The sequence below is a fragment of the Pelodiscus sinensis genome, chromosome 1, assembly GCF_052426305.1.
Source record: "Pelodiscus sinensis isolate ZL-2025 chromosome 1, ASM5242630v1, whole genome shotgun sequence".
NCBI lineage: Eukaryota > Metazoa > Chordata > Testudines > Trionychidae > Pelodiscus > Pelodiscus sinensis.
In genome coordinates, this window is record NC_143052.1 from 135,977,570 (window position 1) to 135,999,012 (window position 21,443).

The following is a 21,443-nucleotide window of genomic DNA, read 5'->3' on the forward strand; positions in this document are numbered from 1 at the left end:
GGCAGGGCAGGGGTCAGGTAAACCTGTTTGGGTTGGTGCCATGAAGCAGTTGGCAACTCTTCTTGGGGGGATTTTGTCCCTTCTCTGATTGTCTTGGATCATTTGCATTTTATGAGAAGCTGATGCCAACCCAGCTCCCTACAGAGTGTGATCATGTTACTGCTGCATCCAAATCTAGACTACACACCCTGGGATTTTAAACACTTAGGACTGAATCCTTACGTGAGCATATGACTCCGACATCATTTCTGTGTGAGCATGTCTGGCTGCCGTGTGACACCCTAGGACAGTACACGTGGTGGGACTCAGTCCCTTCACACTGGAATGCTTCAGTCCAGACCGGTCCACGTCCTTCTCCAAAGTGAGCTCCCCCTCGGACAGACAGAACCGTTCCACACTGCAGTTCGGTACAGATGACACTGGCAGCTTTGAGATCAAAGTGCACATCACAGACTGTGGCCCATAATTCTCCATCTCTTATCTCCACACGTCCAGAGCAGGCACTGTGCCCTCCAACCAGCTGGAGTTTAATGTGTTCTAGAAAGTCAATGAAAGCAGGAATGAACTGAGAGGCCTAGTGATTTAATTGCTCCCTTGCCATGGAGCTTTGGCTAAAACCCCATCGTCGTTCACTGCCTACGTGTAAATACTAATAGAAACAAAAAAGCAACAGATAACATAACAAAAGCATTGTAATTAGATAGCAGTCAATATACATTAGAAGTTATGATGTGTAGCAGATAAGGGAAGTTAATGACATCAAGGAACAATTCATGGGTGGTCCGGAATAAAAAGCAAATGTTTTAAATAGGTTATGAACAAACCAAACACCCTAACAATGATGTAGTCGCACTGCAAAGGAAGATGGCAAAATTGTTAACAAGGATGCAGAAAAGGCAGAAATATTCAATAAACATTTCTGATGTTGCACAGAAGCAGGATGTATCAGATCATGTGAAGAGGATGAACTGCTATTCAGTGCATTGTGTTGGGATATGTAAAATGAATAGGGGTCTAGGATGTTGGTTAGGAGTGTAGCCACACTAGGCATTACTCTTGGACATGCTCTTTCCCTTCATTTTTGCAGCCTAGAAAAATAGATAAGCATGCAGCTGTTCTTTGTTGTGTCTTTTGCTTATCCTCACTGGCGCTGTATAAAGTATCTTCAGGGTTAAATTTCTTGTAATCTCTTTAACCTGATGATTTAGAAAGTTTGTAGTGCATGAAGCATTGATTTTATTAGAAATTCTGTAAATAGTAATTGGGGCGGGTATTATTGCCACTCCCCCACCCGCACGACCTGTTCTGTCCTTCCGATATATTTTGTACCAAGGGGTATGTCTACACTACCATCCTAGTTCGAACTAGGGTGGTAGTGTAGACATACCCAAGGAATGATTGTGTCCCATTGATTGTCCTCACTCCACTAGGTTTCTGTGATGCCTATTATATCAGTGTCCTCCTTTAACATGAGGTAATCTAGTTCACCCATCTTATTTTTTAGACTTCTAGCATTTGTGTACAAGCACTTAAAAACTTGTCTCTGTTTATTTGTCTGCTCTTTTCTGATAGGTCAGATTCTTTTTTATGTGAATGTTTTTCATCTGGTCTGGTCCATACTTTATCCTCTTCCATCTTCTCCTCCTGACTAAAACCTAGAGAATCTCTATCAATAGACTCTCTCCTCTAAGAGACATCTCTGTCCAATCCATGTGCTCCTCTGCACCAATCAGATTTCCCCCATCTTTTAGTTTAAAAACTGCTCTGCAACCTTTTTAATGTTATGTGCCAGAAGTCTTGATCCACTTTGGTTTAGGTGGAGCCCATCCTTCCTCTAAAAGCTCCCCCTGTCCCCAGAGTTTCCCCGGTTCCTTATAAAGCTAAACCCCTCCTCCCTACACCATCGTATCATCCACGCATTGAGACTCTGATGCTCTGCCTGCCTACCTGGCTCTGCACGTGGAACTGGAAGCATTTCTGAGAAAGCCACCATAGAGGTCCTGAATTTCAGTCTCTTTCCTAGCAGCCTAAATTTGGCCTCCTCACCAGCACTACACATAAGTCTATCTAGATGCCCCGAGAGATTTGCAACCTTTGCACCAGGCAGGCAAGTCACCATACGGTTCTCCCAGTCATCGCAAACCCAGCTATTTACATTTCTAATGATCAAATCTCCCATTACTAACAACTGCCTTTTCCTACTGACTAGAGTTCCCTCCCCCAGAGAGGTAACCTCAGTGTGAGAGGACACCCCAACATCTCAAAGGAGGGTCCCAACTATGGGAAGGTTTCCTTCTACTCCCGTTGATTACTCTCCTTCTCTGAGCCTTTCATTCTCCTTAACAGAGGCTGTCTGACTGGAGGTGGGACAATTCTACAGTGTCCTGGAAAGCCTCATCTATGCACCTCTCTGCTTCTCTCAGCTCCTCCAGTTCAGCCACACTGGCCTCCAAATTCCATACGCAGTCTCTGAGGGCCAGGAGTTCCTTGCACCGAATGCACACATATGCCACCTGCCCATAGGGCAGGTCATACATGCTACACTGAGCACAATAAACAGCATAGCCCCCACTCTGCTATTCCACGAGGCGTACAGCTAGTTCGGAATAGGAAGCCTAATCCGAACTAGCTAGTCCGTGCCGTGTGTAGCCGCGCGGCACGCAGTCCGAACTAGCCGGCATTTAAAAATGGCGCCGGCCGGCATCATGCAAATGAAGCCCGGGAAATTCAAATCCCGGGCTTCATTTGCAACTCCGAATGACTACATTATCCCCCTAGTTCGAACTAGGGGGGTAGTGTAGACATACCCTTCCTCTTCTCAGTCCAAATCTCCTTATCCAGCCAGTCTCCATCTCCCCATTTTTCTCCCTGCACCACTTTCTCTCCCCATCATGCACCTGTATCCGGTATCAGAATGTCCCACCACCACCCCCATGGGTTCCTTGTCCCAATCTACTCTCCCCTCTCACTCAAGAACACTGGTACTTTCCCCTTTTGAATTCAATTCAGGTGATGTGCTGTCCACACTGCCGGGTGGGGAAAGAGCTAAGTACCCATCAGGCCATAGCTGATAGACACAGAAGGAATTCCCAGGGTGGAGAAAGGAGAGGGAGGAACAAAGCTTGTTCAGTCCAGTTGCTGAAAGTCCTCAGAGAAGGGAGATCTCTGATCCACTCAGATCCTGACATGGGGGCCAAGCACAGCGGCTGTTATAGACTGTTTCATGGGAACTGCAGTGCTATTGGTGAGGGGAACTCAACACAAGTGGTGCTGTGAATGAAGGGCTGTGGCCCTACAGATAACGGTCTCCTTTACTGCACCCTCCTGGTGCATTCCCTGAGCACCGCCAGACTGTGCACTGACTGCAGCAGGGGGTCTGGGTGAGGAGAATGTTTTGGCAAAGTCTGGCATGAATCCAACCAGGAATGAAAAGTGAAAGCTGGACGAGAGGGGGTTGAGAGAAACAAGGGGAGGAGCATCTGAAGAAGTGGGTGGTGCCCATGAAAGGTCATGGTACCATCCACACGTTTTGTTAGTCTTCAAGGGTTCAGCTACAATGCAAGCTTATGTCGGAAAAAGCTCTTCCTGCAGAGATCTTCCAGAACAGCATATTTCAAAATAGAGCATCCACACTGCAGGGAAGCCTGAAAATCAGTCTGAGGCAGGCCCCCCTAGTGTGCACTCGCTATCTTATTGTACTGCCCCGGGATGCACTGGGGAGGAATAACTTAGAATGGCCCTGGGGAGGGACTATTTCTTCATAGCAGCAGTGGAGCGTCCACATACCCCCTCTTTCGAAAGAGCTTTTTTGGAAGCGGTGTTATTCCTTGTGGAATGGGTTTACCAATGTCAGGAAAATCCCTCCGTTATTTTGATTTTCTTTCAAAATAATGAAATTCCTATGTGGATGCTAGTATTGTTTTTCTGTAATAACGGCTGGTATTCCAGAAAAATGGTATAGTGTAGACATACCCTAAGGTGCTATAACCCTCAGTTTGAGAAGCCCTGATCTAGAAAAAGTAGGCTTTTGAGTTTGAGGGCAATCTGCTTCTTAGGGCTGACCTAGAGCTCAGACCATAGTAGCCTGAATACTGAGCCGTGGACAATATACATGACAAATAGAACAGGGAACTGCCCAGTAGGGAAACTGGCAGATAACTCTGAGCAATGATCTGAACACTGACTTTTTTTCCTATGAGCCTGGGAGAGAGGGGCTATGGCTGATCCTACCAAGACAAGTTTCTGAATTACCCTTAATGGCCATCACTTAGCCTGTCTACATGTCACCTGATGCTGGGACCCACTTTGGACACTGAACTATTCCACTAAAAGTGAAGAGAAATTTAAACTGAATACAAAGGATTCCACCTTTGGCAAAAATTGATAGAGAGGTGGGAAGCCAAACAAGAGGAGTAGCTGCCATACTTCAGGATACTGCTGCTTATCACCAAAGATGACTGCTGGAAACATCTAAGACTGACAAGTTTCTTATTACAGTAAGCTTAGCTGGAGTGTTTTGTTTTATTGTGTTCGGTCTCCTTCTACTATTGTTTGTAACTTTGCTTTGTCTACTGTTGCTTATAACCACTTCAATCCCACTTTTTATACTTAATAAAATCACTTTTGTTCATTAATTAACCCAGTGTAAATAATTGTTAAGGGGAAGCATTTGTGCATATCTCTATGCAAGAAAGCAGGTGAACAGCACAAGCTTACTTTGTAGGAAACTTGATACAGCATAAGACAGATTTATCTGGAATTCAGATCTCTTTGGGCCTGCACACCTGGGTGTTGAGGCAAATCTCTTTTCCTGAGCATTCCCAAAGCTGAGCTTATCTTGGTGTCTGTATTACAGAGCCTGTGACCCCATCTCTGTGCCAGTGCAGGAGAAGGCCAGAGGGCTGGACTCAGTAGGACAGAGGGGCACCCACAATGGCAGGAAGGTTGGCTTAGTGGTATTTCAGCACATCAGGTGACAGTCACAAGGGTCTCTGTCAGTGTTCCCTCTAGGGTACGGCTAGATTACAAGGGTTTTTTTGGAAAAGGTACACAAAATGCACTCAGCATTTTACGTACCTTTTTCTGATTCTTTTGTCTAATCTGGGCCAATTGTCAGAAATAAAACCCTCTTTCAAAGCCCCCTTTTTCCTTGTAGGATGAGGAATTCCGGGGCTTCTGAAAGAGCATGTTTGCTCTTCTGCAAAAAAAAAAAAACAACAACCCACAAGTGGAAGAGCAAACACGTTCCCTGGACATGGCAGAATTTTTTTACGATATGGTATCCTGGATAAAAACCTCGCAATCTAGCCATTCCCTAAGATTTTCCATCTATGAGCGGAGTTAGTTTTTCTTGTGCACCAGTATTGAGTTCATGTGTGCTTGTTTGGTGTGTGCCACTGTGGCCAGCAAGTTATTAATAAATATCTTATAAACCTCTCCCTTTGCCCTCTGCTGCCATATCTCCTCCCCTCCCATTGCCCCATCTTCTTCCCTGGTGCCCCCCACCCCTCACCCACTTCTGCTGTCCTGGCTCCTGCCCTTCTCACTCCACTCAGTCCTTTGGGGACCTGCCCCCATCCCCTGCACCAGCCCTTCCCTTCCCCCTGTGTACATGCCTTTTCTAGCCCCACTGATGATCTGTAGTGACCTCACCCCATCCCCTCTCATAACACCTCCCTCTACTCGCCTGCCCTGCCTCTTCCCTCTGGTGCCCATCCCATCCCTCCAGTGTCTGCTCTTCTGCCTTAGTCCCAGGCACCTACACCTTCCCTTACCCCTGCACATTCCTGGTGCCTCCCCCTTCCCTCATTGCCCCTGCCCTCCTTGTTCTCTTTCTCCCACCCGCTCACTGTCCTCTGCCCCAGTTCTCCTCATGTCTCTCTGTGCCTGTAGGAGAGCCTGGACAACCCCATCCTGACCAGTGTAATCATGTCTGCATTGTCTAGCCCTGTCTTGACCGGATCAATGATGTCTGTCTTGCCCAAAGTGCAGATTTCTAACAAAGCAAACCCAGACTTGACTCAAGTCTGGTGCACATAAGTACGTAGGCCAGGCCGAGTGGTGGTGGGGAAGTTTTGAGAGTCAGGAGTCTTTTAAACAATAGTGCGTAGAGAGCATGGTATAGTGAAACCATGCCGAGAACATCAGGAGAAACCTGGTACTGGTACATAACATTTCTAACTAGCCAATTAGCCCGTCATAAGATGGGATTTTCAGATCTTCTCTCCTGAGCTCTCTCTCTCTCCTCCTACTGTCTCCCCCCTCTCTCTCAACTCTCCTCCGCCTCCTGACTCTCTCTCCATCTCTTTCTTTCTCTTCTCCTCCTCCTGCCTCTCTCTCCCCTTCGTCTCTCCCCACCCTGGCACTTGGCTGAGTGCTGCCTGCTCAGCTGGGCTGCTGCGAGGGAGGAGGGAGGGGCAATGATGTACACGGCCGGGGGCCAGGCCTGCTTCCCGCCCCCCTCCTCCCGTCCAGCCCCACGACCCCCGATCTCCCCCCAGCTTTGCTTCCCACCCCCTCTTCCTGCCAGCCAGCCCCATGGCCCCCTGGACACTCCCCTCCTCCTCCCCCGCCAGTGCTGCTTCCCTCCCCCATTCCTCTGGGCCCCCTCATCCTCCCCTCCAGCCCCACAGTCCCCGATCCCCCCCAGCTCTGCTTCCTGCTCCCCTTCCGGCCAGTTCCGCCCTCCTTCACCTCCCTGCGTGGCACTCTGCCTCCCTTCCCCTCCCTCCATGGCAAGCTGGGCTGCTCAGCTGGGCCCAGCTGAGTGGCGCTCCCTCCGGGGGAGCAAGCGGTGGCAAGCGGCCATTTGGGGTCTGCACTGCACCCCCCCCTCACCAGGTCTGCTTCCTGCCCCCTCCTCCCGTCCAGCCCCACAGCCCCCAATTCCCCCCAGTGCTGCTTCCCACACCCTCTTCCTGCTGGCCAGCCCCACTGCCCCCCAGACACCCCTCCACCAGTGCTGCTTCCATCCCCCTTTCCTCCAGGCTCTCCCATCCTCCTCTACAGCCTCTGATCCCCCCCCCCCGCTCTGTTTCCCACCCCCCTTCCGGCCAGCCCCGACCCCTTCCCCTCCCTGCATGGCTCCCTGCCCCCTTCCCCTCCCTTTGCTGCGCGCTGCACCGCTCCCAGCTAAGTGGTGCTCCCACCGGGCCCCAGCAGGGGAGCAATCAAAGGGCCGCTTGCCGCCGCTTGCACCCCCGCCGGGGCCCAGCGGGAGCATCACTCAACTGGGCCCGGCAGGAGTGCCACAGCGTGCCACGCAGGGAGGGGAAGGGGGCAGGGCTGGCCGGAATTGCAGGAGGAATACCAGCTACTTTGAATTAGGGCTTTAAATCGGACTTCCGTTTCACTGCCGCGTGTAGATGCGGACAGTTACTCCGAGCTATTGAATTTCTAAAATGGCGACCGGCCGGGAACATGCAAATCAAGCGTGGGATATTTAAATCCAGGGCATGATTTGCAACTTCGGTATGCTTCATTTGCCTCCCTACTTGAAAGTAGGGGACAAGTGTAGACATACCGTAGGTAACTCATCCCAATCCTTCACCACCCTCCTAGTAAAATAGTTTTTCCAAATATCCAACCTAGACCTCCTCCCCCTGCCACCTGAGACCATTTACTCCTCATTCTGCCATCTGTCACTACTGAGAACAACCTCTCTCCATTCTCTTTAGAACTCCTCTTCAGGTAGTTAAAGGCTCCTATTAAGTCCCACCTCGCTCTTCTCTTCTGCAGATTAAATAAGTCCAAATCCCTCATCTTCTCCTTGTAGGTCATATGCTCCAGCCCCCTAATCTACAGGACTCTTTTCAATGCAGCTCCATCCTTTCTGTAGTGGGGGACCCAGAACTGGACTTCCCTAGATCAGCTGGCAACTCTCCTACTAATGCACCTCTCAGCTACAAGGGCACCCTGTGGACTCATATCCAGCTTCTCATTCACTGTAATCCCCAGGTCTTTTTCTGCACAACTGTTCCTTAACCAGTATGTTACTAGGTTGCCTTTCCCATTCAGTAAGGGTCTCATGCTTTTCCTGACCTGCTTCTTGTTGATAACATACCTATGGAAACCATTCTTGCTATCTTTAATATCCCTTGTTAGCGGAATTCCAATTTTGCTTTGGTCTTCCTGATTACACCTCTGCAGGCTGGAGTAATATTTTGATAGTGCTTCCTACTCAACTATCTAAGGGTATGTCTACACTACCCCCCTAGTTCGAACTAGCGGGGTAATGTATGCATACCGAACTTGCTAATGAAGCCCGGGATTTGAATTTCCCGGGCTTCATTAGCATAAAGCCGGCTCCGCCATTTTTAAAAGCCGGCTTGTTCGAACCCCGTGCCGCGCGGCTACACACGGCACGGGCTAGATAGTTCGAACTATGTAGCCATTCCGATCTATCTGTACGCCTCAAGGCACACTAGGAAGTATGTACAAGGCCAGCCAGGTGGAGGCACCGCCATTATACTTTCATTACGAGCAAGGGACTGCAGGGGAGTGGATAGGGTTTTCCCCAACTAAACTCCATCACCACTGGGGTGCTCAGGATCTCTTTTGGGTTAAAACCATCAGGCACCCAGGCACACCTGTGAATGTGACCTACTCCCCAGTAACCCGGGGAGGAAAAAGGGGGTTACACGAGTACCCCAAAATAGCTATTCTGTGTCTATACAACAAGCCCATTATTTCAGGCTCATTATTCCAAACATCCCTGTAAACCTCATTCTACGAGGATTAAGGGATGTTTCAGAATAGCGATTTATTTAGAAATTTGGCACTGTGTAGACAGTGGCAAATGACAAAATAAACTATTTCAAAATAGCATTGAAATAAGATACGCAATTAGCTTAGTTCATGCTGGGGCCACTGGATCAGGGGCAGTGACTGCTGGCTCTGGGCTGGCAGGCCTGGAGCTGGCACAGGTACTGTGGCCAGAGCCTACCCTTTTAAGGGCTCTGGGGAGGTGTGGAGGAGAGGAGTTTTCCTGGTTGGGGTCAAAGTGTCCAACAGGGCACCCTGGAAAGGGCTGGAGGCCTCCAATTTTGAAATAATCATCTACGCAGCACTTATTTCAAAATAGCAATTTTGAAATAGGCACTATTCCTCATGGAATGAGGTTTACCAATTTTGAAATAAGCCCTCCGCTATTTTGAATTAATTTCAAAATAGCGGTTTGCTTGTACAGAGGCTAATACAGTTATTTCGAAATAATGGCTGTTATTTTGAAATAACTTTGCTATGTAGACATACCCTTTGTTTTTGCTGTTCTTTTTGTAACTATTATTTATCTTGTCTGAAACTCTGCACAATTGTGTGGTATGAGTGGGGGATGTGCAAGTGTGAAGCCATCACAACTGCCCAGGTGGTCAAGAAGAAGTGGGAACCCTGAAGATAATCAGGAAACAGCCAGGCTGTGTCTACATTGGCATCCCTTTCCAGAAAAGGGATGCTAATGAGACACATTGCAATTGCAAATCCGCGGGGGATTTAAATACCCCCCCGTGGCATGTGCATGTACATGGCTGCCGTTTTTTTCTGGCTTGGGAATAAGCCGGAGAAAAGCGCCAGTCTAGACGTGATTCTCCGGAAAATAAGCCCTTTTCCGGAGGATCTCTTATTCCGGACTTGAAAGTAGGAATAAGAGATCCTCCGGAAAAGGGCTTATTTTCCGGAGAATCACGTCTAGACTGGAGCTTTTCTCCGGCTTATCCCCAAGCCGGAAAAAAAGCGGCAGCCATGTAAATGCAAATGCCGCGGGGGTGGGTATTTAAATCCCCCGCGGATTTGCAATTGCGATGTGTCTCATTAACATCCCTTTTCCAGAAAGGGATGCCAATGTAGACACAGCCCCATTGTGTCTGAGGCCGAATTGAATTAACAGCACTGACAGAACCCTGGAGACAGGCAGAGAGCCCCTAAAAGTGAGAGACACCGATGGGAAGCGTAACAGTCCCCATAAAAGGATAACTCTGGAGAACACAGATTAACACCTCCTAAGGATGGATGGTTGCAGCAGGACACTGCAACAATCCTAGACTCCAATGGAAATGGACATATATAAAGTGGGGATCTCTTGCCACTAGAACTCTGAATTGAATAATGCAAGCCAAGCCTCAGAGTACTCTCAGAGGAACCCCGATTCCTCACTCAGTCAGCCTGGCCTGGCCAGCTAGCTGGACTTGAGCCACAATGGACTAGGCACCATCTGTAAGACCTGTCTGTGTGTGTATGAATGCATATACCCTTTTTATTTTGTATTTCAATGAACGCAGCATATTGCCTTTTCCCCTGAAAGAAGTCCCATGTGCTTTTTATAAGCATAATATCAGCTCCCTAGGCAAGCACTCTCCTCTGGAGTATAAAGCCAAACTGATACTGTCTGGCATTGTACATGTAACTGTACAACATATGCTCATGAAATTTGTCCTCTCCCTCCTTGTGAAGAGGAAATGCCCATTAGCCTGAGGTTTACAACCACTTCACTCCAAATTTCCCAGTTTAGATGCAAAGATACAATACATTTATTAATTACAACAAGAAGTTAAGTGATTATAAGCGATAGCAAACAGATCAGAGCAGATTACCTAGTAACTGCAAACGCAAACTAACCCTAAGATCTGAGAAACATAGGAGATGAAGTAGCAAATTCTCACCCCAGCTGCTAAAGCATACTGGCAGATTCTCAAAACACAAGCTGCATTTGCTTTGTGGTTTGGGAGCCCAGGATATCCATGCATAGGTTAGAAAACCCTTTAACCTGGGTCCAGCATTAGCACTTTCCTCTGTTCAATGCTTGTTCTTTAGGTGCTTGTCTTAAGTGTTGACTGATGTCGAAGTGAAGAACAACCAGTGGTGACACTCCATGCCTGATGTAGCTTTGGCTTACAGTGAGAAACCTTTGTTTCAGACTTGGTTCCCAGACCAGTTTGTGGAAAAACAGCTATTCTCTGATGGATGCCAGAGTCATGTGGCTGGTCACATGCCCTTACTCACCTCGCTATGTCACAATAGCCATTATCTACACACTATTTGGATGTTTCCAGGGAGACTCACCTGGTGGGGAATGAGGTTCTCTTGGGGACTATTGTTTTTCCTATTCATCCATTGCCCTGATAGACCCTTTACAACCAGATATTTAGATCAGAAACATTTTGCTTAGTGGGTGTTACTCAGGTGTGGCTACATGTGACGTGCAGTTACATAGTCAATATTCATAACTACAGACACAAAATGAAAATGCTTGCAGTAAGATAATGCTATTTAAGCCATAAATGATATTTATCAACTCATAATTTTCCAATGACACCTGACATGCCCCGTATTTTACAAAATGCGCCATTGCTGTGTCATAACTTAAAGATTTATCTGGCATTACTTGGGTCCTTCAGGGCAGGGTGCTGGTGGTGTGGTGAGTGTAGGAGTCAGGGCAGGGAGTTGTGTGTACTGGGGGCTCAGGGGAAGAAGTGGGGGTGCAGGAGCCATGGCAGGGTACAAGGGCTCAGGGCAGGGCTACAGGATTCAGGGCAGGGAGATGAGGGCTTGTGGCATTGGGACATGGAACTAGAAGGCCTGGGAGTGCAACTGCAGTGCCCATTGCTGGCCACCAGAAGAGCTCTTTGGAACATACTGAGAGGTCAGGGCGGTGGGGCCTGCACCTGATTGCTGGCAGGGCTCCTTTGGAAGTGGGGAAGGTCTGGGGTTGTTCAGTCCAACCACAACCCCTGTTGGGGCTCCTCTGAGAAATAGGGGGAGAGAATCCAGGACTTCGTGGTCATCAAAATGGAGAGTCCTGGTCCTGACTGGTCACTCTCTTCTTGCTGCAGCCACCCGCTGTGGCCACTCTGCAGTAGCACTGTCCCCTGAGCTCGCTGTCCCCAGAGGTCACTCTGCTGTATAACTGTCCCTCCTAACAGCCCCCTTCCTTGATATGGAAAACAGATACCAGGTGGAGCCTGTTGTCCTGGCACAGCCAAACCCTGACTATGCTTTAAGATATGATAAGAGGAAGCTGCCTGACAGATTTGTGGGTTGTAGCTCTTATCTTTTAGGAAGAGTTCTTGAACAAAAAGACCGGACAAGAGAATGCTCCCAGCTAAATCTCATTCTGGCCATATGGGGAGAACCCCTTGGTCACATTGTGGGGGTGGCAAAATAGTTACATAAATCCCCCACCCTTAGTACTTCTGCAGGTGGCTGTCTGGGTCTGATTTTTAGCATGCAGGTAACATTTTCAAAAGTGATTTGGGGACTTAGGATCCTAAGTGACGTTTTTCTTTTCCATTTCCTTCCCTATTTGCATGTTTGTACCCATTGAAAGGGAAAGGGGAAGGAAAAAATGTGGCATTCAGAAAACTGGAAATGTGATAATGAAAACTCTTCACACTCACACAGGGGATGGTGAGTGGCCAGTGACACAAACAGGAATAATTACAGCAAAGTCCCAGCAATGGAGACAGGACTTGCTCTGGTTGATGGTCCTTTCTCACTAGGATGACAGGCACAAGACACCCATTGCCCTCAAGCCCTTCTCTCTCACGGGGTTTGCCTTTTAGGCCTGAGGTGGCTGATTCTTACCTGAACACGTCACTCCAGGCACCAGGCTGTGATCACAGTATCGCTCACCCTCTTCAAATTTATGACATTCCCAGAGAGCAGATTCGGTACCACGACAGGAAACATATCCCAGCCAAATTTGACCAGATCCTGGCCCAAAATGAGCATTATGATGGATGCTGACAGCAGCTCCGCATCCCAACTGCTTACAGACAACCGCAGCATTGTTCATACTGTCCCAGCCTCCATCACACACTGTTCCCCACTGATGCTGGTGTTTAATCTCCACTCTCCCGGCACAGGGGCTGCCTCCATTCGCCAGCCTCAGCTCCTCATAACCTTCAGGGAGAGAGACAGCGCAGGGTCAGTGTGAGCAAGGGGCCCCTCCCCAGTGTTGTCACAGCAGAGTCTGTGCCTGACAGCAGGGGATGGGGCCTACCCAGAGCAGCTTCATGGCACCTCCTTCTCATGTCTTAGCATCTTACACTCGGGACGTTGCTGCTGCCCCTTCCCCATTTTATCCCCTCTGGTGATCTGGGGTGGTTTTACCTCTCCCATGAGAACACGAAAAAAGGCACCAACTCCCAGAGTTTCCCTCATTCCCAATGGTGCCATCTCCTGTCCCTGGGGCTGCAGCCAGTGAGATGCCGCCATCTCCTCAAGTCTGTTGGCGGGTGGGAGTGAGGCTGCAACCGACTTCCATTTTCAATGGGATGGAAGCCCACAGGCAACATGGCTGCCTCTGGATGGCTGAGGGGACTGGACAGACCCAAGTAAGGAGAGTGGAGAGCAGGAAGGGAGCAGAGCACTGGAAGGAAAGGGAGTTAGATTTAGGGGTTCCCAGGGAATGGGGGAGACAATGTGGGGGTAGGACGAAAAAATCAATGAATGGTGCTGGGTCTGGAGCTGGGGTTCAGGAAGGAAGGGTGGGGAAGGGAGAGGGGTTTGAACAGGGGACAGAAAGAAGGGATAGAGAGTGAAGGGGAGGTCTGGAGTTGGGGGTATGAGAGTGAGAGGGGACAGGGGCTGGATCATGCCAGAGGAGGCAGAGGAGGGGCTAGGATGGGAGGCGATGGAGGGAGTTGGTGGGTGGTGAGGAGAGATGGTCTGGTGCATGGGTCAGGAGGGAAGTAGGGTTGGAGCAGGCGGGTTTGGGAAGGAGTAGGTTTTGCAGGATGGAGGATTGAGGTGAAGAGCAGGGAGCAGGAGGCAGGGAGGAAGAGGGAGGTGTGCAGTGGATGGACAGGAGGGAGGGCTGGGAAAAGGGAGTCTGGAGCCAGGCACAGGAATGAGGGCCAAGACTGGAGGTTACCTAGAGTAGGGTGGGGGCTTCAGGCTTAGCCCAGGATTGGGGACTGGGATCCAGGAGGGGTTTCAGGGTGCAAGCTCTGGGAAGGAGTTTGGGTGCAAGGGGGATCACATCTGGGGCAGGAAGCTGTGTGTAGGAGGAAGTTCAGGAAGCAGGCTCTGGCTGGGCACTGTTTAACTGAGAGGGCTTCCGGGTGGTGGAGCAGTGGGGTTAAGGCAGGCTTACTCCTGCCCTGGCCCTGCACTACTCCTGAAAGCAGCTGGCATGCACAGCAATGGCTCCATGGCGCCACGTGCTGCCCTCATCTACAGGCACTGAGCCCACAGCTTCTACTGACCACGGTTCCCCATTACTGATCAGTGGGAGCTGCAGGAGTGGTGTCTGCAGGCAAGGACAGACTGTGGAGACCCCCTTCCCTGCCTCTCTCAGGAGCTGCAGGGACATGCCAGCCATGTCCAGGAGCAGCAGTTACCACAGGGATAATGACTCCAACAGTTACAGGTTCAGCATTTTAGGACTCACTGCTCGAAGAATTAAATGTAAGCATAAGAGAGAAATGAAAATGCTGAAATGCACAGACCAGTCTAAACCCCAAACTAACCCACTTCGCAAGCAGTAACAGAAGTAACAATAACCCCCGACAAATGTGTTGGATCGGGAGCTGAGAGTGAAGGACAGTGTGTGCGTGTGTGCGTGTGTTTATGAGAATGACAGACACACACACAGTATGTGAGTGGCAGAGATTTGCATTGCCAGGCTCCCTCCATTCCCTTCTCTCTGTGTGGAGACAGGGTACAGGAGTGGGGGGAGGAAGGACACCCTGACATCAGCACCCCCCTTCTCCCTCCCACACCCTGCACAGCAAGGAGACTCCCAGGGCAGCAGCTCCAAAGCAGAGGGCAGAAGCCTCGAGACAGTGGGGGGAGGGGCAACTGACATGCCAGCACTCGATAGCTTCCTGGCCAAACCAGTTAGAGGCTCCAAGATCTACTGGTAGATCCCGATCTACTGGCTGGTGATCACTGCCTTACGGTAACCAATGAAGGGTAACAGTGGCAAGGTCCCATCCTGAAAGGGAAAGTTACAATCTCCACGCCAGACACTGATGGGAAAAAGCAGATGGTAAAAGTCACCATCCTAGTTACCTAGCTCCCCAGGTACAGCACAGAGAAGACTTACCTGCTGTGTCCTCAACTGGCAGGAGAAGAAGCCACAGCAGCAGCGTGCAGAGATGTTCCTTCATTGCTAGCCTGACTTGCTGTACTTGCTGCCACTAAACACCTGCCAGGGCTCCTGTATCTCACAAGTGACAACAAAGCCGTGGAAGGGGAATATATAGATTCAGAGGCTGGTATCAGCTGTGGAAAGGAGCCAATGGCAAACCCACCTGCCTTTTTAGTTATTATCAGTGGTTTGATCTGTGACTTGAGGCAGCTCAAACAGCCAGTAAAACTCAAAAGCAAGAAACATCACCATATATGAGTGATGAGCCCCCTCCTGACGTCAGATTTGCCAGCGTCTCAAATCATCCGGTTACCCCCAGTCTCCGGAGGGGGAGAGAAAAGTGCTGAACAAAATGTGTCCATGCTGCATCTCACCCCGATAGATTCTATATTGTGTTAAATATCAGTTGGGAGACATTAGAGGCTGGGAATAGTTGCATTAAAAGCCTCCACCTGAGCTTACTTGCAAAGCTACACCCAACTGTAGGGTCTAAGGTTTTAAACTGCAACTCATTGTGGTCTTTGTCAAACTTTGTAATCTGTGTAACTCAAATTTACTGTAAACTGCAATTTTGTAATCTTTGTAACTCTCAGCCACCTTGCTTGTAACTTTCTCTAAGCTGCATTCTCCCCTGAGTGAATGGAGAAAGAGTGTGTTTGAAGGAAGCTTGGAACAATGGAGTACATTTCAATTAGTCATCACAGTCTGGGCATGCTCCCTGCTGGATAAAGGGAAGTCTGGGCATGCTCCCTTATGACGCGGTGAATGAGTCACAGGAGCCATTCAGATAGGCTGTGTCTAGACTGGCAAGTTTTTCCGCAAAAGCACTTGCTTTTGCGGAAAAACTTGCTAGCTGTCTACACTGTCCACTTGAATTTCCTCAAGAACACTGACTTCCTACTGTCTGAAATCAGTGCTTCTTGTGGAAATGCTATGCTGCTCTCGTTCGGGCAAAAGTCCCTTTTGCGCAAAGCTTTTGTGCAAAAGGGCCAGTGTAGACAGCTCAGATTTGTTTTGCGCAAAAAAGCCCCGATCATGAAAATGGCGATCGGGGCTTTTTTCCGCAAAAGCGTATCTAGATTGGCACAGACACTTTTCCGCAAAAAGTGCTTTTGCGGAAAAGCATCCATGCCAATCCAGACGCTCTTTTCTGCAAATGCTTTTAATGGAAAACTTTTCCGTTAAAAGCATTTGCGGAAAATCATGCCAGTGTAGACGTAGCCACACTATATAAAGAGAGTTAGCACATGTAAGACTCTCTCTTTTTCCTTCCCCCTGCTCCTGAGAAGCTCCTCTCCAGGGTCTCTCCTCCTGACCATCTTACCTAGCCATGATGAGCAGACAGACCCTCCAGGATCCACATGCCTTGGCTCCTTCTGCAACCCATATGTCTGTGTAAGGGTACGTCTACACTACAGCGCTAGTTCGAACTAACTTAGTTCGAATTAGTTAATTCGAACTAAGCTAGTTCGAACTAACGCATCTAGAACTAAAAACTAGTTCGAACTAGCGTTTTGCTAATTCGAACTAGCAAGTCCACATTGAGTGGACTCTGAACAGGGCTTAAGGATGGCCGGAAGCAGTGCTGGCAGGGCATCAGAGGAGGACTTAGAGCGTGGAGATGCTGTCTCAGGCTAGCCGAGGGCTGCGCTTAAAGGGTCCCGACCCCCACCCCGGACAGACAGTTCTCAGGGGTGCCCCGCTTACAAACCAGTCCTGGCTTGGAGTGCCCGAAGTACCCACACTGGGCACATCACACCACTCGGCCATCAGACCGGCTGCACTTGCCGCAGGCTGCCATCTGGGGAGAGGGGACAATCGGGGGGCTGCAGGAGAGCTTCCACCCCCAGAAGCCCGCAGAGCCAGCCCAGTCCTCCCCATCGGGGGCTCGTGCCCCATTCCTCCCTCACCTTCTTCCACTTACCCTTCCCTAGCCCCCCTTCTTATTGATGTACAAAATAAAGGACACATGTGTTCAAAAATAGAAACTCTGTTTATTTAACAAAACTCGGGGAAACTGGGAAAAGGAGGTGGGAGAGGGGAAGAGAGAGGCTGGGAGAGGGGAGGGGGAAAACTGGGAGGAGGGAGCTGAAAGGGGGAAGCAAGGGAAAGGAGGGGGTGGGGAAACTGAAGGATCAGGGGTGGGGGTCTCGCCGGGCCGACCGCCTCCCAGTACAGCGAGGGAGGGGGCCTCGGCGTCCCCGGGGCGATGGGGTGGAGGGTGCGGAGGTTGAGGTGGGGGGTGTGGACATTGAGGAAGAGGTTGTGGGGGTTGAGGAGGGAGAGGTGGGAGGGGGAGCAGGAGTGGGAGGAGGGACAGCAGTTGGGGGGACAGCTGGTGCAGGATCAGCACGGGGCACCATGCTCTGCAGCAGGAGCTGCAGGTTGGTGCTCAGCCCTCGGACCTCAGACAGCAGCTCGTGGCGGACCTGCAGGTCTTCCTGCATCCATGACCGCAGTGTGCGGTGCACGGCTTGCAGGGCCCCAAGGTGCTGGTCCCAGTATTCCTGCTCCGTGCTGGCAGTCCGGAGCAGGCCGCGGGTGCGGGAGCATGTCCCAGGCGGGGTGGTGCGCCCTGCACGAGCAGCTGGTGCAGCTGTAGAGAAAGAAGAGAAGGGGTCAGTTCTCCCTGGGGACGCAGAGGATGATGCCCAGCCCCCTCCCCAACTCCGCAACGTGAGGGTGACCATGTCCTGCACCGTCACAGCCGCTGTGCTTGTACAGAGGCCATGGTCAGGATGTCTGGCTCTCCCCGGGACTGGAAGCTGCCCCAAGACCGCACCCATGTCCCTGTGCCATGTATAGTGTGGCCGGGGCGGTGGGGGGAAAGGGGAGATGTCCCCTGCCTCCGTGTAGAGGGGACATGTGAAGGGAAATCATCCTGCTGGGTCCTGCCCCGGGGTCGGGAGCATGTCACGTCTCTTTGCACAAGCATGTGCCTATTGGGCAATGGCCCCTGGGTGTCACGCAGCTGGAGCCACCTGCCCAAGGGTGGCATGGCACGTGCTCGCACGTGTACAGGTGTCTGCGTGATCCGTGGAAGGCATGGCCCACGCGCGCGGTCCCTGGTCTCCCTGCCACCTCCCCCCCCGAACTACTTAATTCAAACTACTTACCCGGTACGGTCTCCCTGGACGACCCTGCCGACTCCGGTGCTGGGACATCCTGCGGTGGCCCCTCCGGTGTGCCCGGGTCAGGGCCCTCCAGTCCCGGCTCGCTGTCCCCCAGGCTGGCACGGACCGCCCTGCCCCCCAAGAGTCGGTTGAGGGCAGAGAAGTAGGGGCAGGTGGCAGCCCCTGCTGTGGCGCCACCCCTGGTGGCCCTGGCGTACGCCTGGCGCAGCTTTTTAATTTTAATGCGCACCTGCTCCTGGGTGCGCCTGTGTCCCCTGGTGGCCATGGCGGCTGCTATGCGCCCATAGACGGCCGCATTCCTCCTCCTAGTGCGGAGATCATGGACGTTGGGGGCCTGCCCCCAAACCTCAATGAGGTCCATGACCTCCGCACTAGTCCAGGAGGCCGCGCGCCGTCTACGGCCCCTGGCTGGCCCCTGGGTGCTGGGGGACTGGGCAGGGGACATGTCACTCCCACTGGCTGCCTGGCTCATGGTGGGGCCACTGCTTCGGGGCAGAGACTCCTGGCAGGGCTGGCTGTCTCAAGTGCCGTCTGGCCAGAGTCTACCCCTTTAAGGGCCCGGGGCTGGGGGAGAGGAGAAGAGTTTTCCTGGTTGTGCCCAGAGAGGCCACCAGGGGGAACCTGGGAAGGGCTAGCCTCCCACTAGTTCGAACTAAAGGGCTACACAGCCCTTAGTTCGAACTAGCTAGTTCGAACTAGGCGTTAGTCCTCGTAAAATGAGGTTTACCTAGTTCGAACTAAGCGCTCCCCTAGTTCGATTCAAATTCGAACTAGCGGAGCGCTAGTGTAGCACCTATTAAAGTTAGTTCGAACTAACGTCCGTTAGTTCGAACTAACTTTGTAGTGTAGACATACCCTGAGTGCCTGAGGGCAGGAATGAATGGGTGTGAATGAGTGAATGAATGGAGGGATGTGTACTTGCTTGCTTGTGTGTGTGTGAGAGAGAGAGAGAGAAAGAGAAAGAGAGTTCTATCTTCTTTAGTTTAAACCTTTGGTAGCTGCTTTCTCTTTCTTAGTTTTACCTAGTGGAAATAAACCCATACTAGTGTAACCCTGGGTGGTCTCCAATAAGAATATTTTTGGGGTAACAGGAATTTTCTGAGCTAGGGAAGAGACCCCCTGTGTGAAAGGTGATCATTGCAAGACCTACTTCTGGTGTATTTTAGAGAAGAATAAATCAGTAGAACCAGGTTGTGTTGTAGAAAAGGAATTACTTCAGCCTCATCTGTAATATTGGTAATTCTTAGTGCTTTCTGCAGAGTCCATGGCTACCCTTGGCAGCTGTAGTTTGTGAGGTTTCCTGCATAGACCATGATCCTTAGTGGCACAGGTGGAGTTCAGGGCTTATTAAGCAGGCCAATGCCCCTCTCTTGTAGTAGCAGGCTGCCATGCACAAGCCACACCTGTAGGTGCTGTCAGTAGGGTAAGGGCTCCTTGGAAACAAATGTACTTGATCCGTGTGAATCAGACAGGAAAGGAAGAGGCACAAGGCCAGGGGTACATAGCACAGAACAATGACTGTCTGCTCCACACTGCTACCCCTGGCGCCTGGATAACACTCAAATGTGGCCTGATAATGGAACCCCAGTCAAAAGAAAACCGATCTGCCCCCACCTTCAGAGTCCATCACCTGTGAATTAGGCCAATAAAGGAAAACTCCAATTTAAGGTGAAAGCAAAAAGAAACTGTATTAAGGATATTATACAATATTAAGGAAAAAACAGGGAGAAAGCTGACGCAGACGAATAACCTTTAACAAAACAGTGGAAGTGAACAGTAAAACCCTTAATGTCCCAACTGGACTGCATGAAAATAATTGGTAAATTCTACCCCAAATACAAATGGTTATTTTATTCTTCTGGACTGGAGTGGCTGAGCCAGAGGTGTGTTGCCCACGACCTGCAACCTTTGGGCTGATTGAGAGCCCTCAGGGAGGAACTGGGGAGCCCCTTGCTGGTGGTACAGGAACCCTGAAGGGACGGCAGGCAGATGACACTTGTGGAGATGGAAGACAGTGGATGGGGTGCCTCTTCCATTCCTCTGACTGGCTTGCAGCTGGATCAGATCCCTTGGTGGTCTCAGGAGAGAGAGCTGGCAACCCACGCAAAGACTGCCACTCAGATGGACAGCACCCCCCATGGGCTGTGTCTGGACTTATACAACCTTCAGGGCGGGAAACCCCTGAGGTGATTTTTACCACATGACCCCTCAGTGGAAACCAGTTCTGAGGTAACTAAGAAAAGGAGGGAAATTCCAGTCTGTGACAGTTCTGGTTTACCACTCTGAGGTGGAGAGCCCCTCCCTGTCCTGAGGTCACCTGGTATACAGAATCCATGTTTTTCACAAACAGCCTAGAAATATCATTTAACATGATCAAATAAACATACAAATTTATATAATTAACTTATATACATAATTGACTACCACCATCAGAAGGTCAGCCGACAACACCTATCTGAGATTCTGAATTGCTACAAATACTTTGATTGCATGAAATGTCTTTAACACTTTACCTTTGAAAGGAGTCCCCCAAGCTGCTCGTTCTGTATGTTCCCAGCCTCCACTGTTCCTCCTTCAGACCCATACTTCAGACACAACTCAACTGTGATCAGGGCAAAACACTGTGGTATTATACACCATATTCCACATAGAGATTTTGTTCTGATCTGATTATGGCAGAACTCTGATGTATTTCAAATGAGATAGGTCATGTGAGGTACCAGTGAAGAGGTTATGATTTGCTAAACATGATTATCCTGTTTGTACACATGTATGATTTTTGCATCTGAAGTTAGGAATATTGTCTCTGCATCTTTAAAACATGCATTTACACCTAGAGAAACAGCCACTCTGCAGAATGCAAACTGTGTAGAAGTCTCACTGGGAAGGGCCAATAGGAACCATATTAGGTCTTAGAAGATGCTAGTCACTCAGTGAGAAGCCTTCCTGGTGATGCCATGCTGCAGTTTGTGCTGGCTGCCTTCATCGTCCTGCACGAGCTCCACACTGAGCCCATCATTGAAACCCTTTGCCTATGTGTGGGAGCAAGGCCTTTGTACCCGCACCCCACAGTGGAGACACCCCTTTGGAGGCTGGACACCAGGTCTGACCAATAGGACTGCCTCAGTCATTGGGCAGTGGGACGACCAGCAGTGGCTCCAAAACTTCCACATGCAGAAGGCCATCTTCATGGAACTATGTGCCTGGCTTGGCCCTGCCCT

At 50.3% G+C, this 21,443-nt stretch overlaps 1 protein-coding gene across 2 annotated transcripts in view; it reads right to left on the minus strand.

Moving 5' to 3' along the window:
* LOC112544692 (scavenger receptor cysteine-rich type 1 protein M130-like) overlaps positions 1-12,923 on the minus strand; it is a 33,394-nt gene extending 20,471 nt beyond the window's left edge. Inside the window, exons 1-2 of one of the 2 annotated variants that reach the window (XM_075902634.2) lie at positions 12,577-12,923; positions 223-537 (exon numbers count right to left, since the gene is read on the minus strand). In XM_075902634.2, the coding sequence (XP_075758749.2) occupies positions 223-537; positions 12,577-12,787 (526 nt within the window). In that variant the 5' untranslated portion in view covers positions 12,788-12,923. Of the gene's footprint in view, positions 1-222; positions 538-10,759; positions 10,965-12,576 lie in introns of those variants that run through there. The other variant, XM_075902643.2, reaches the window with a different exon arrangement.
* Positions 12,924-21,443: the final 8,520 nt, after the last annotated feature.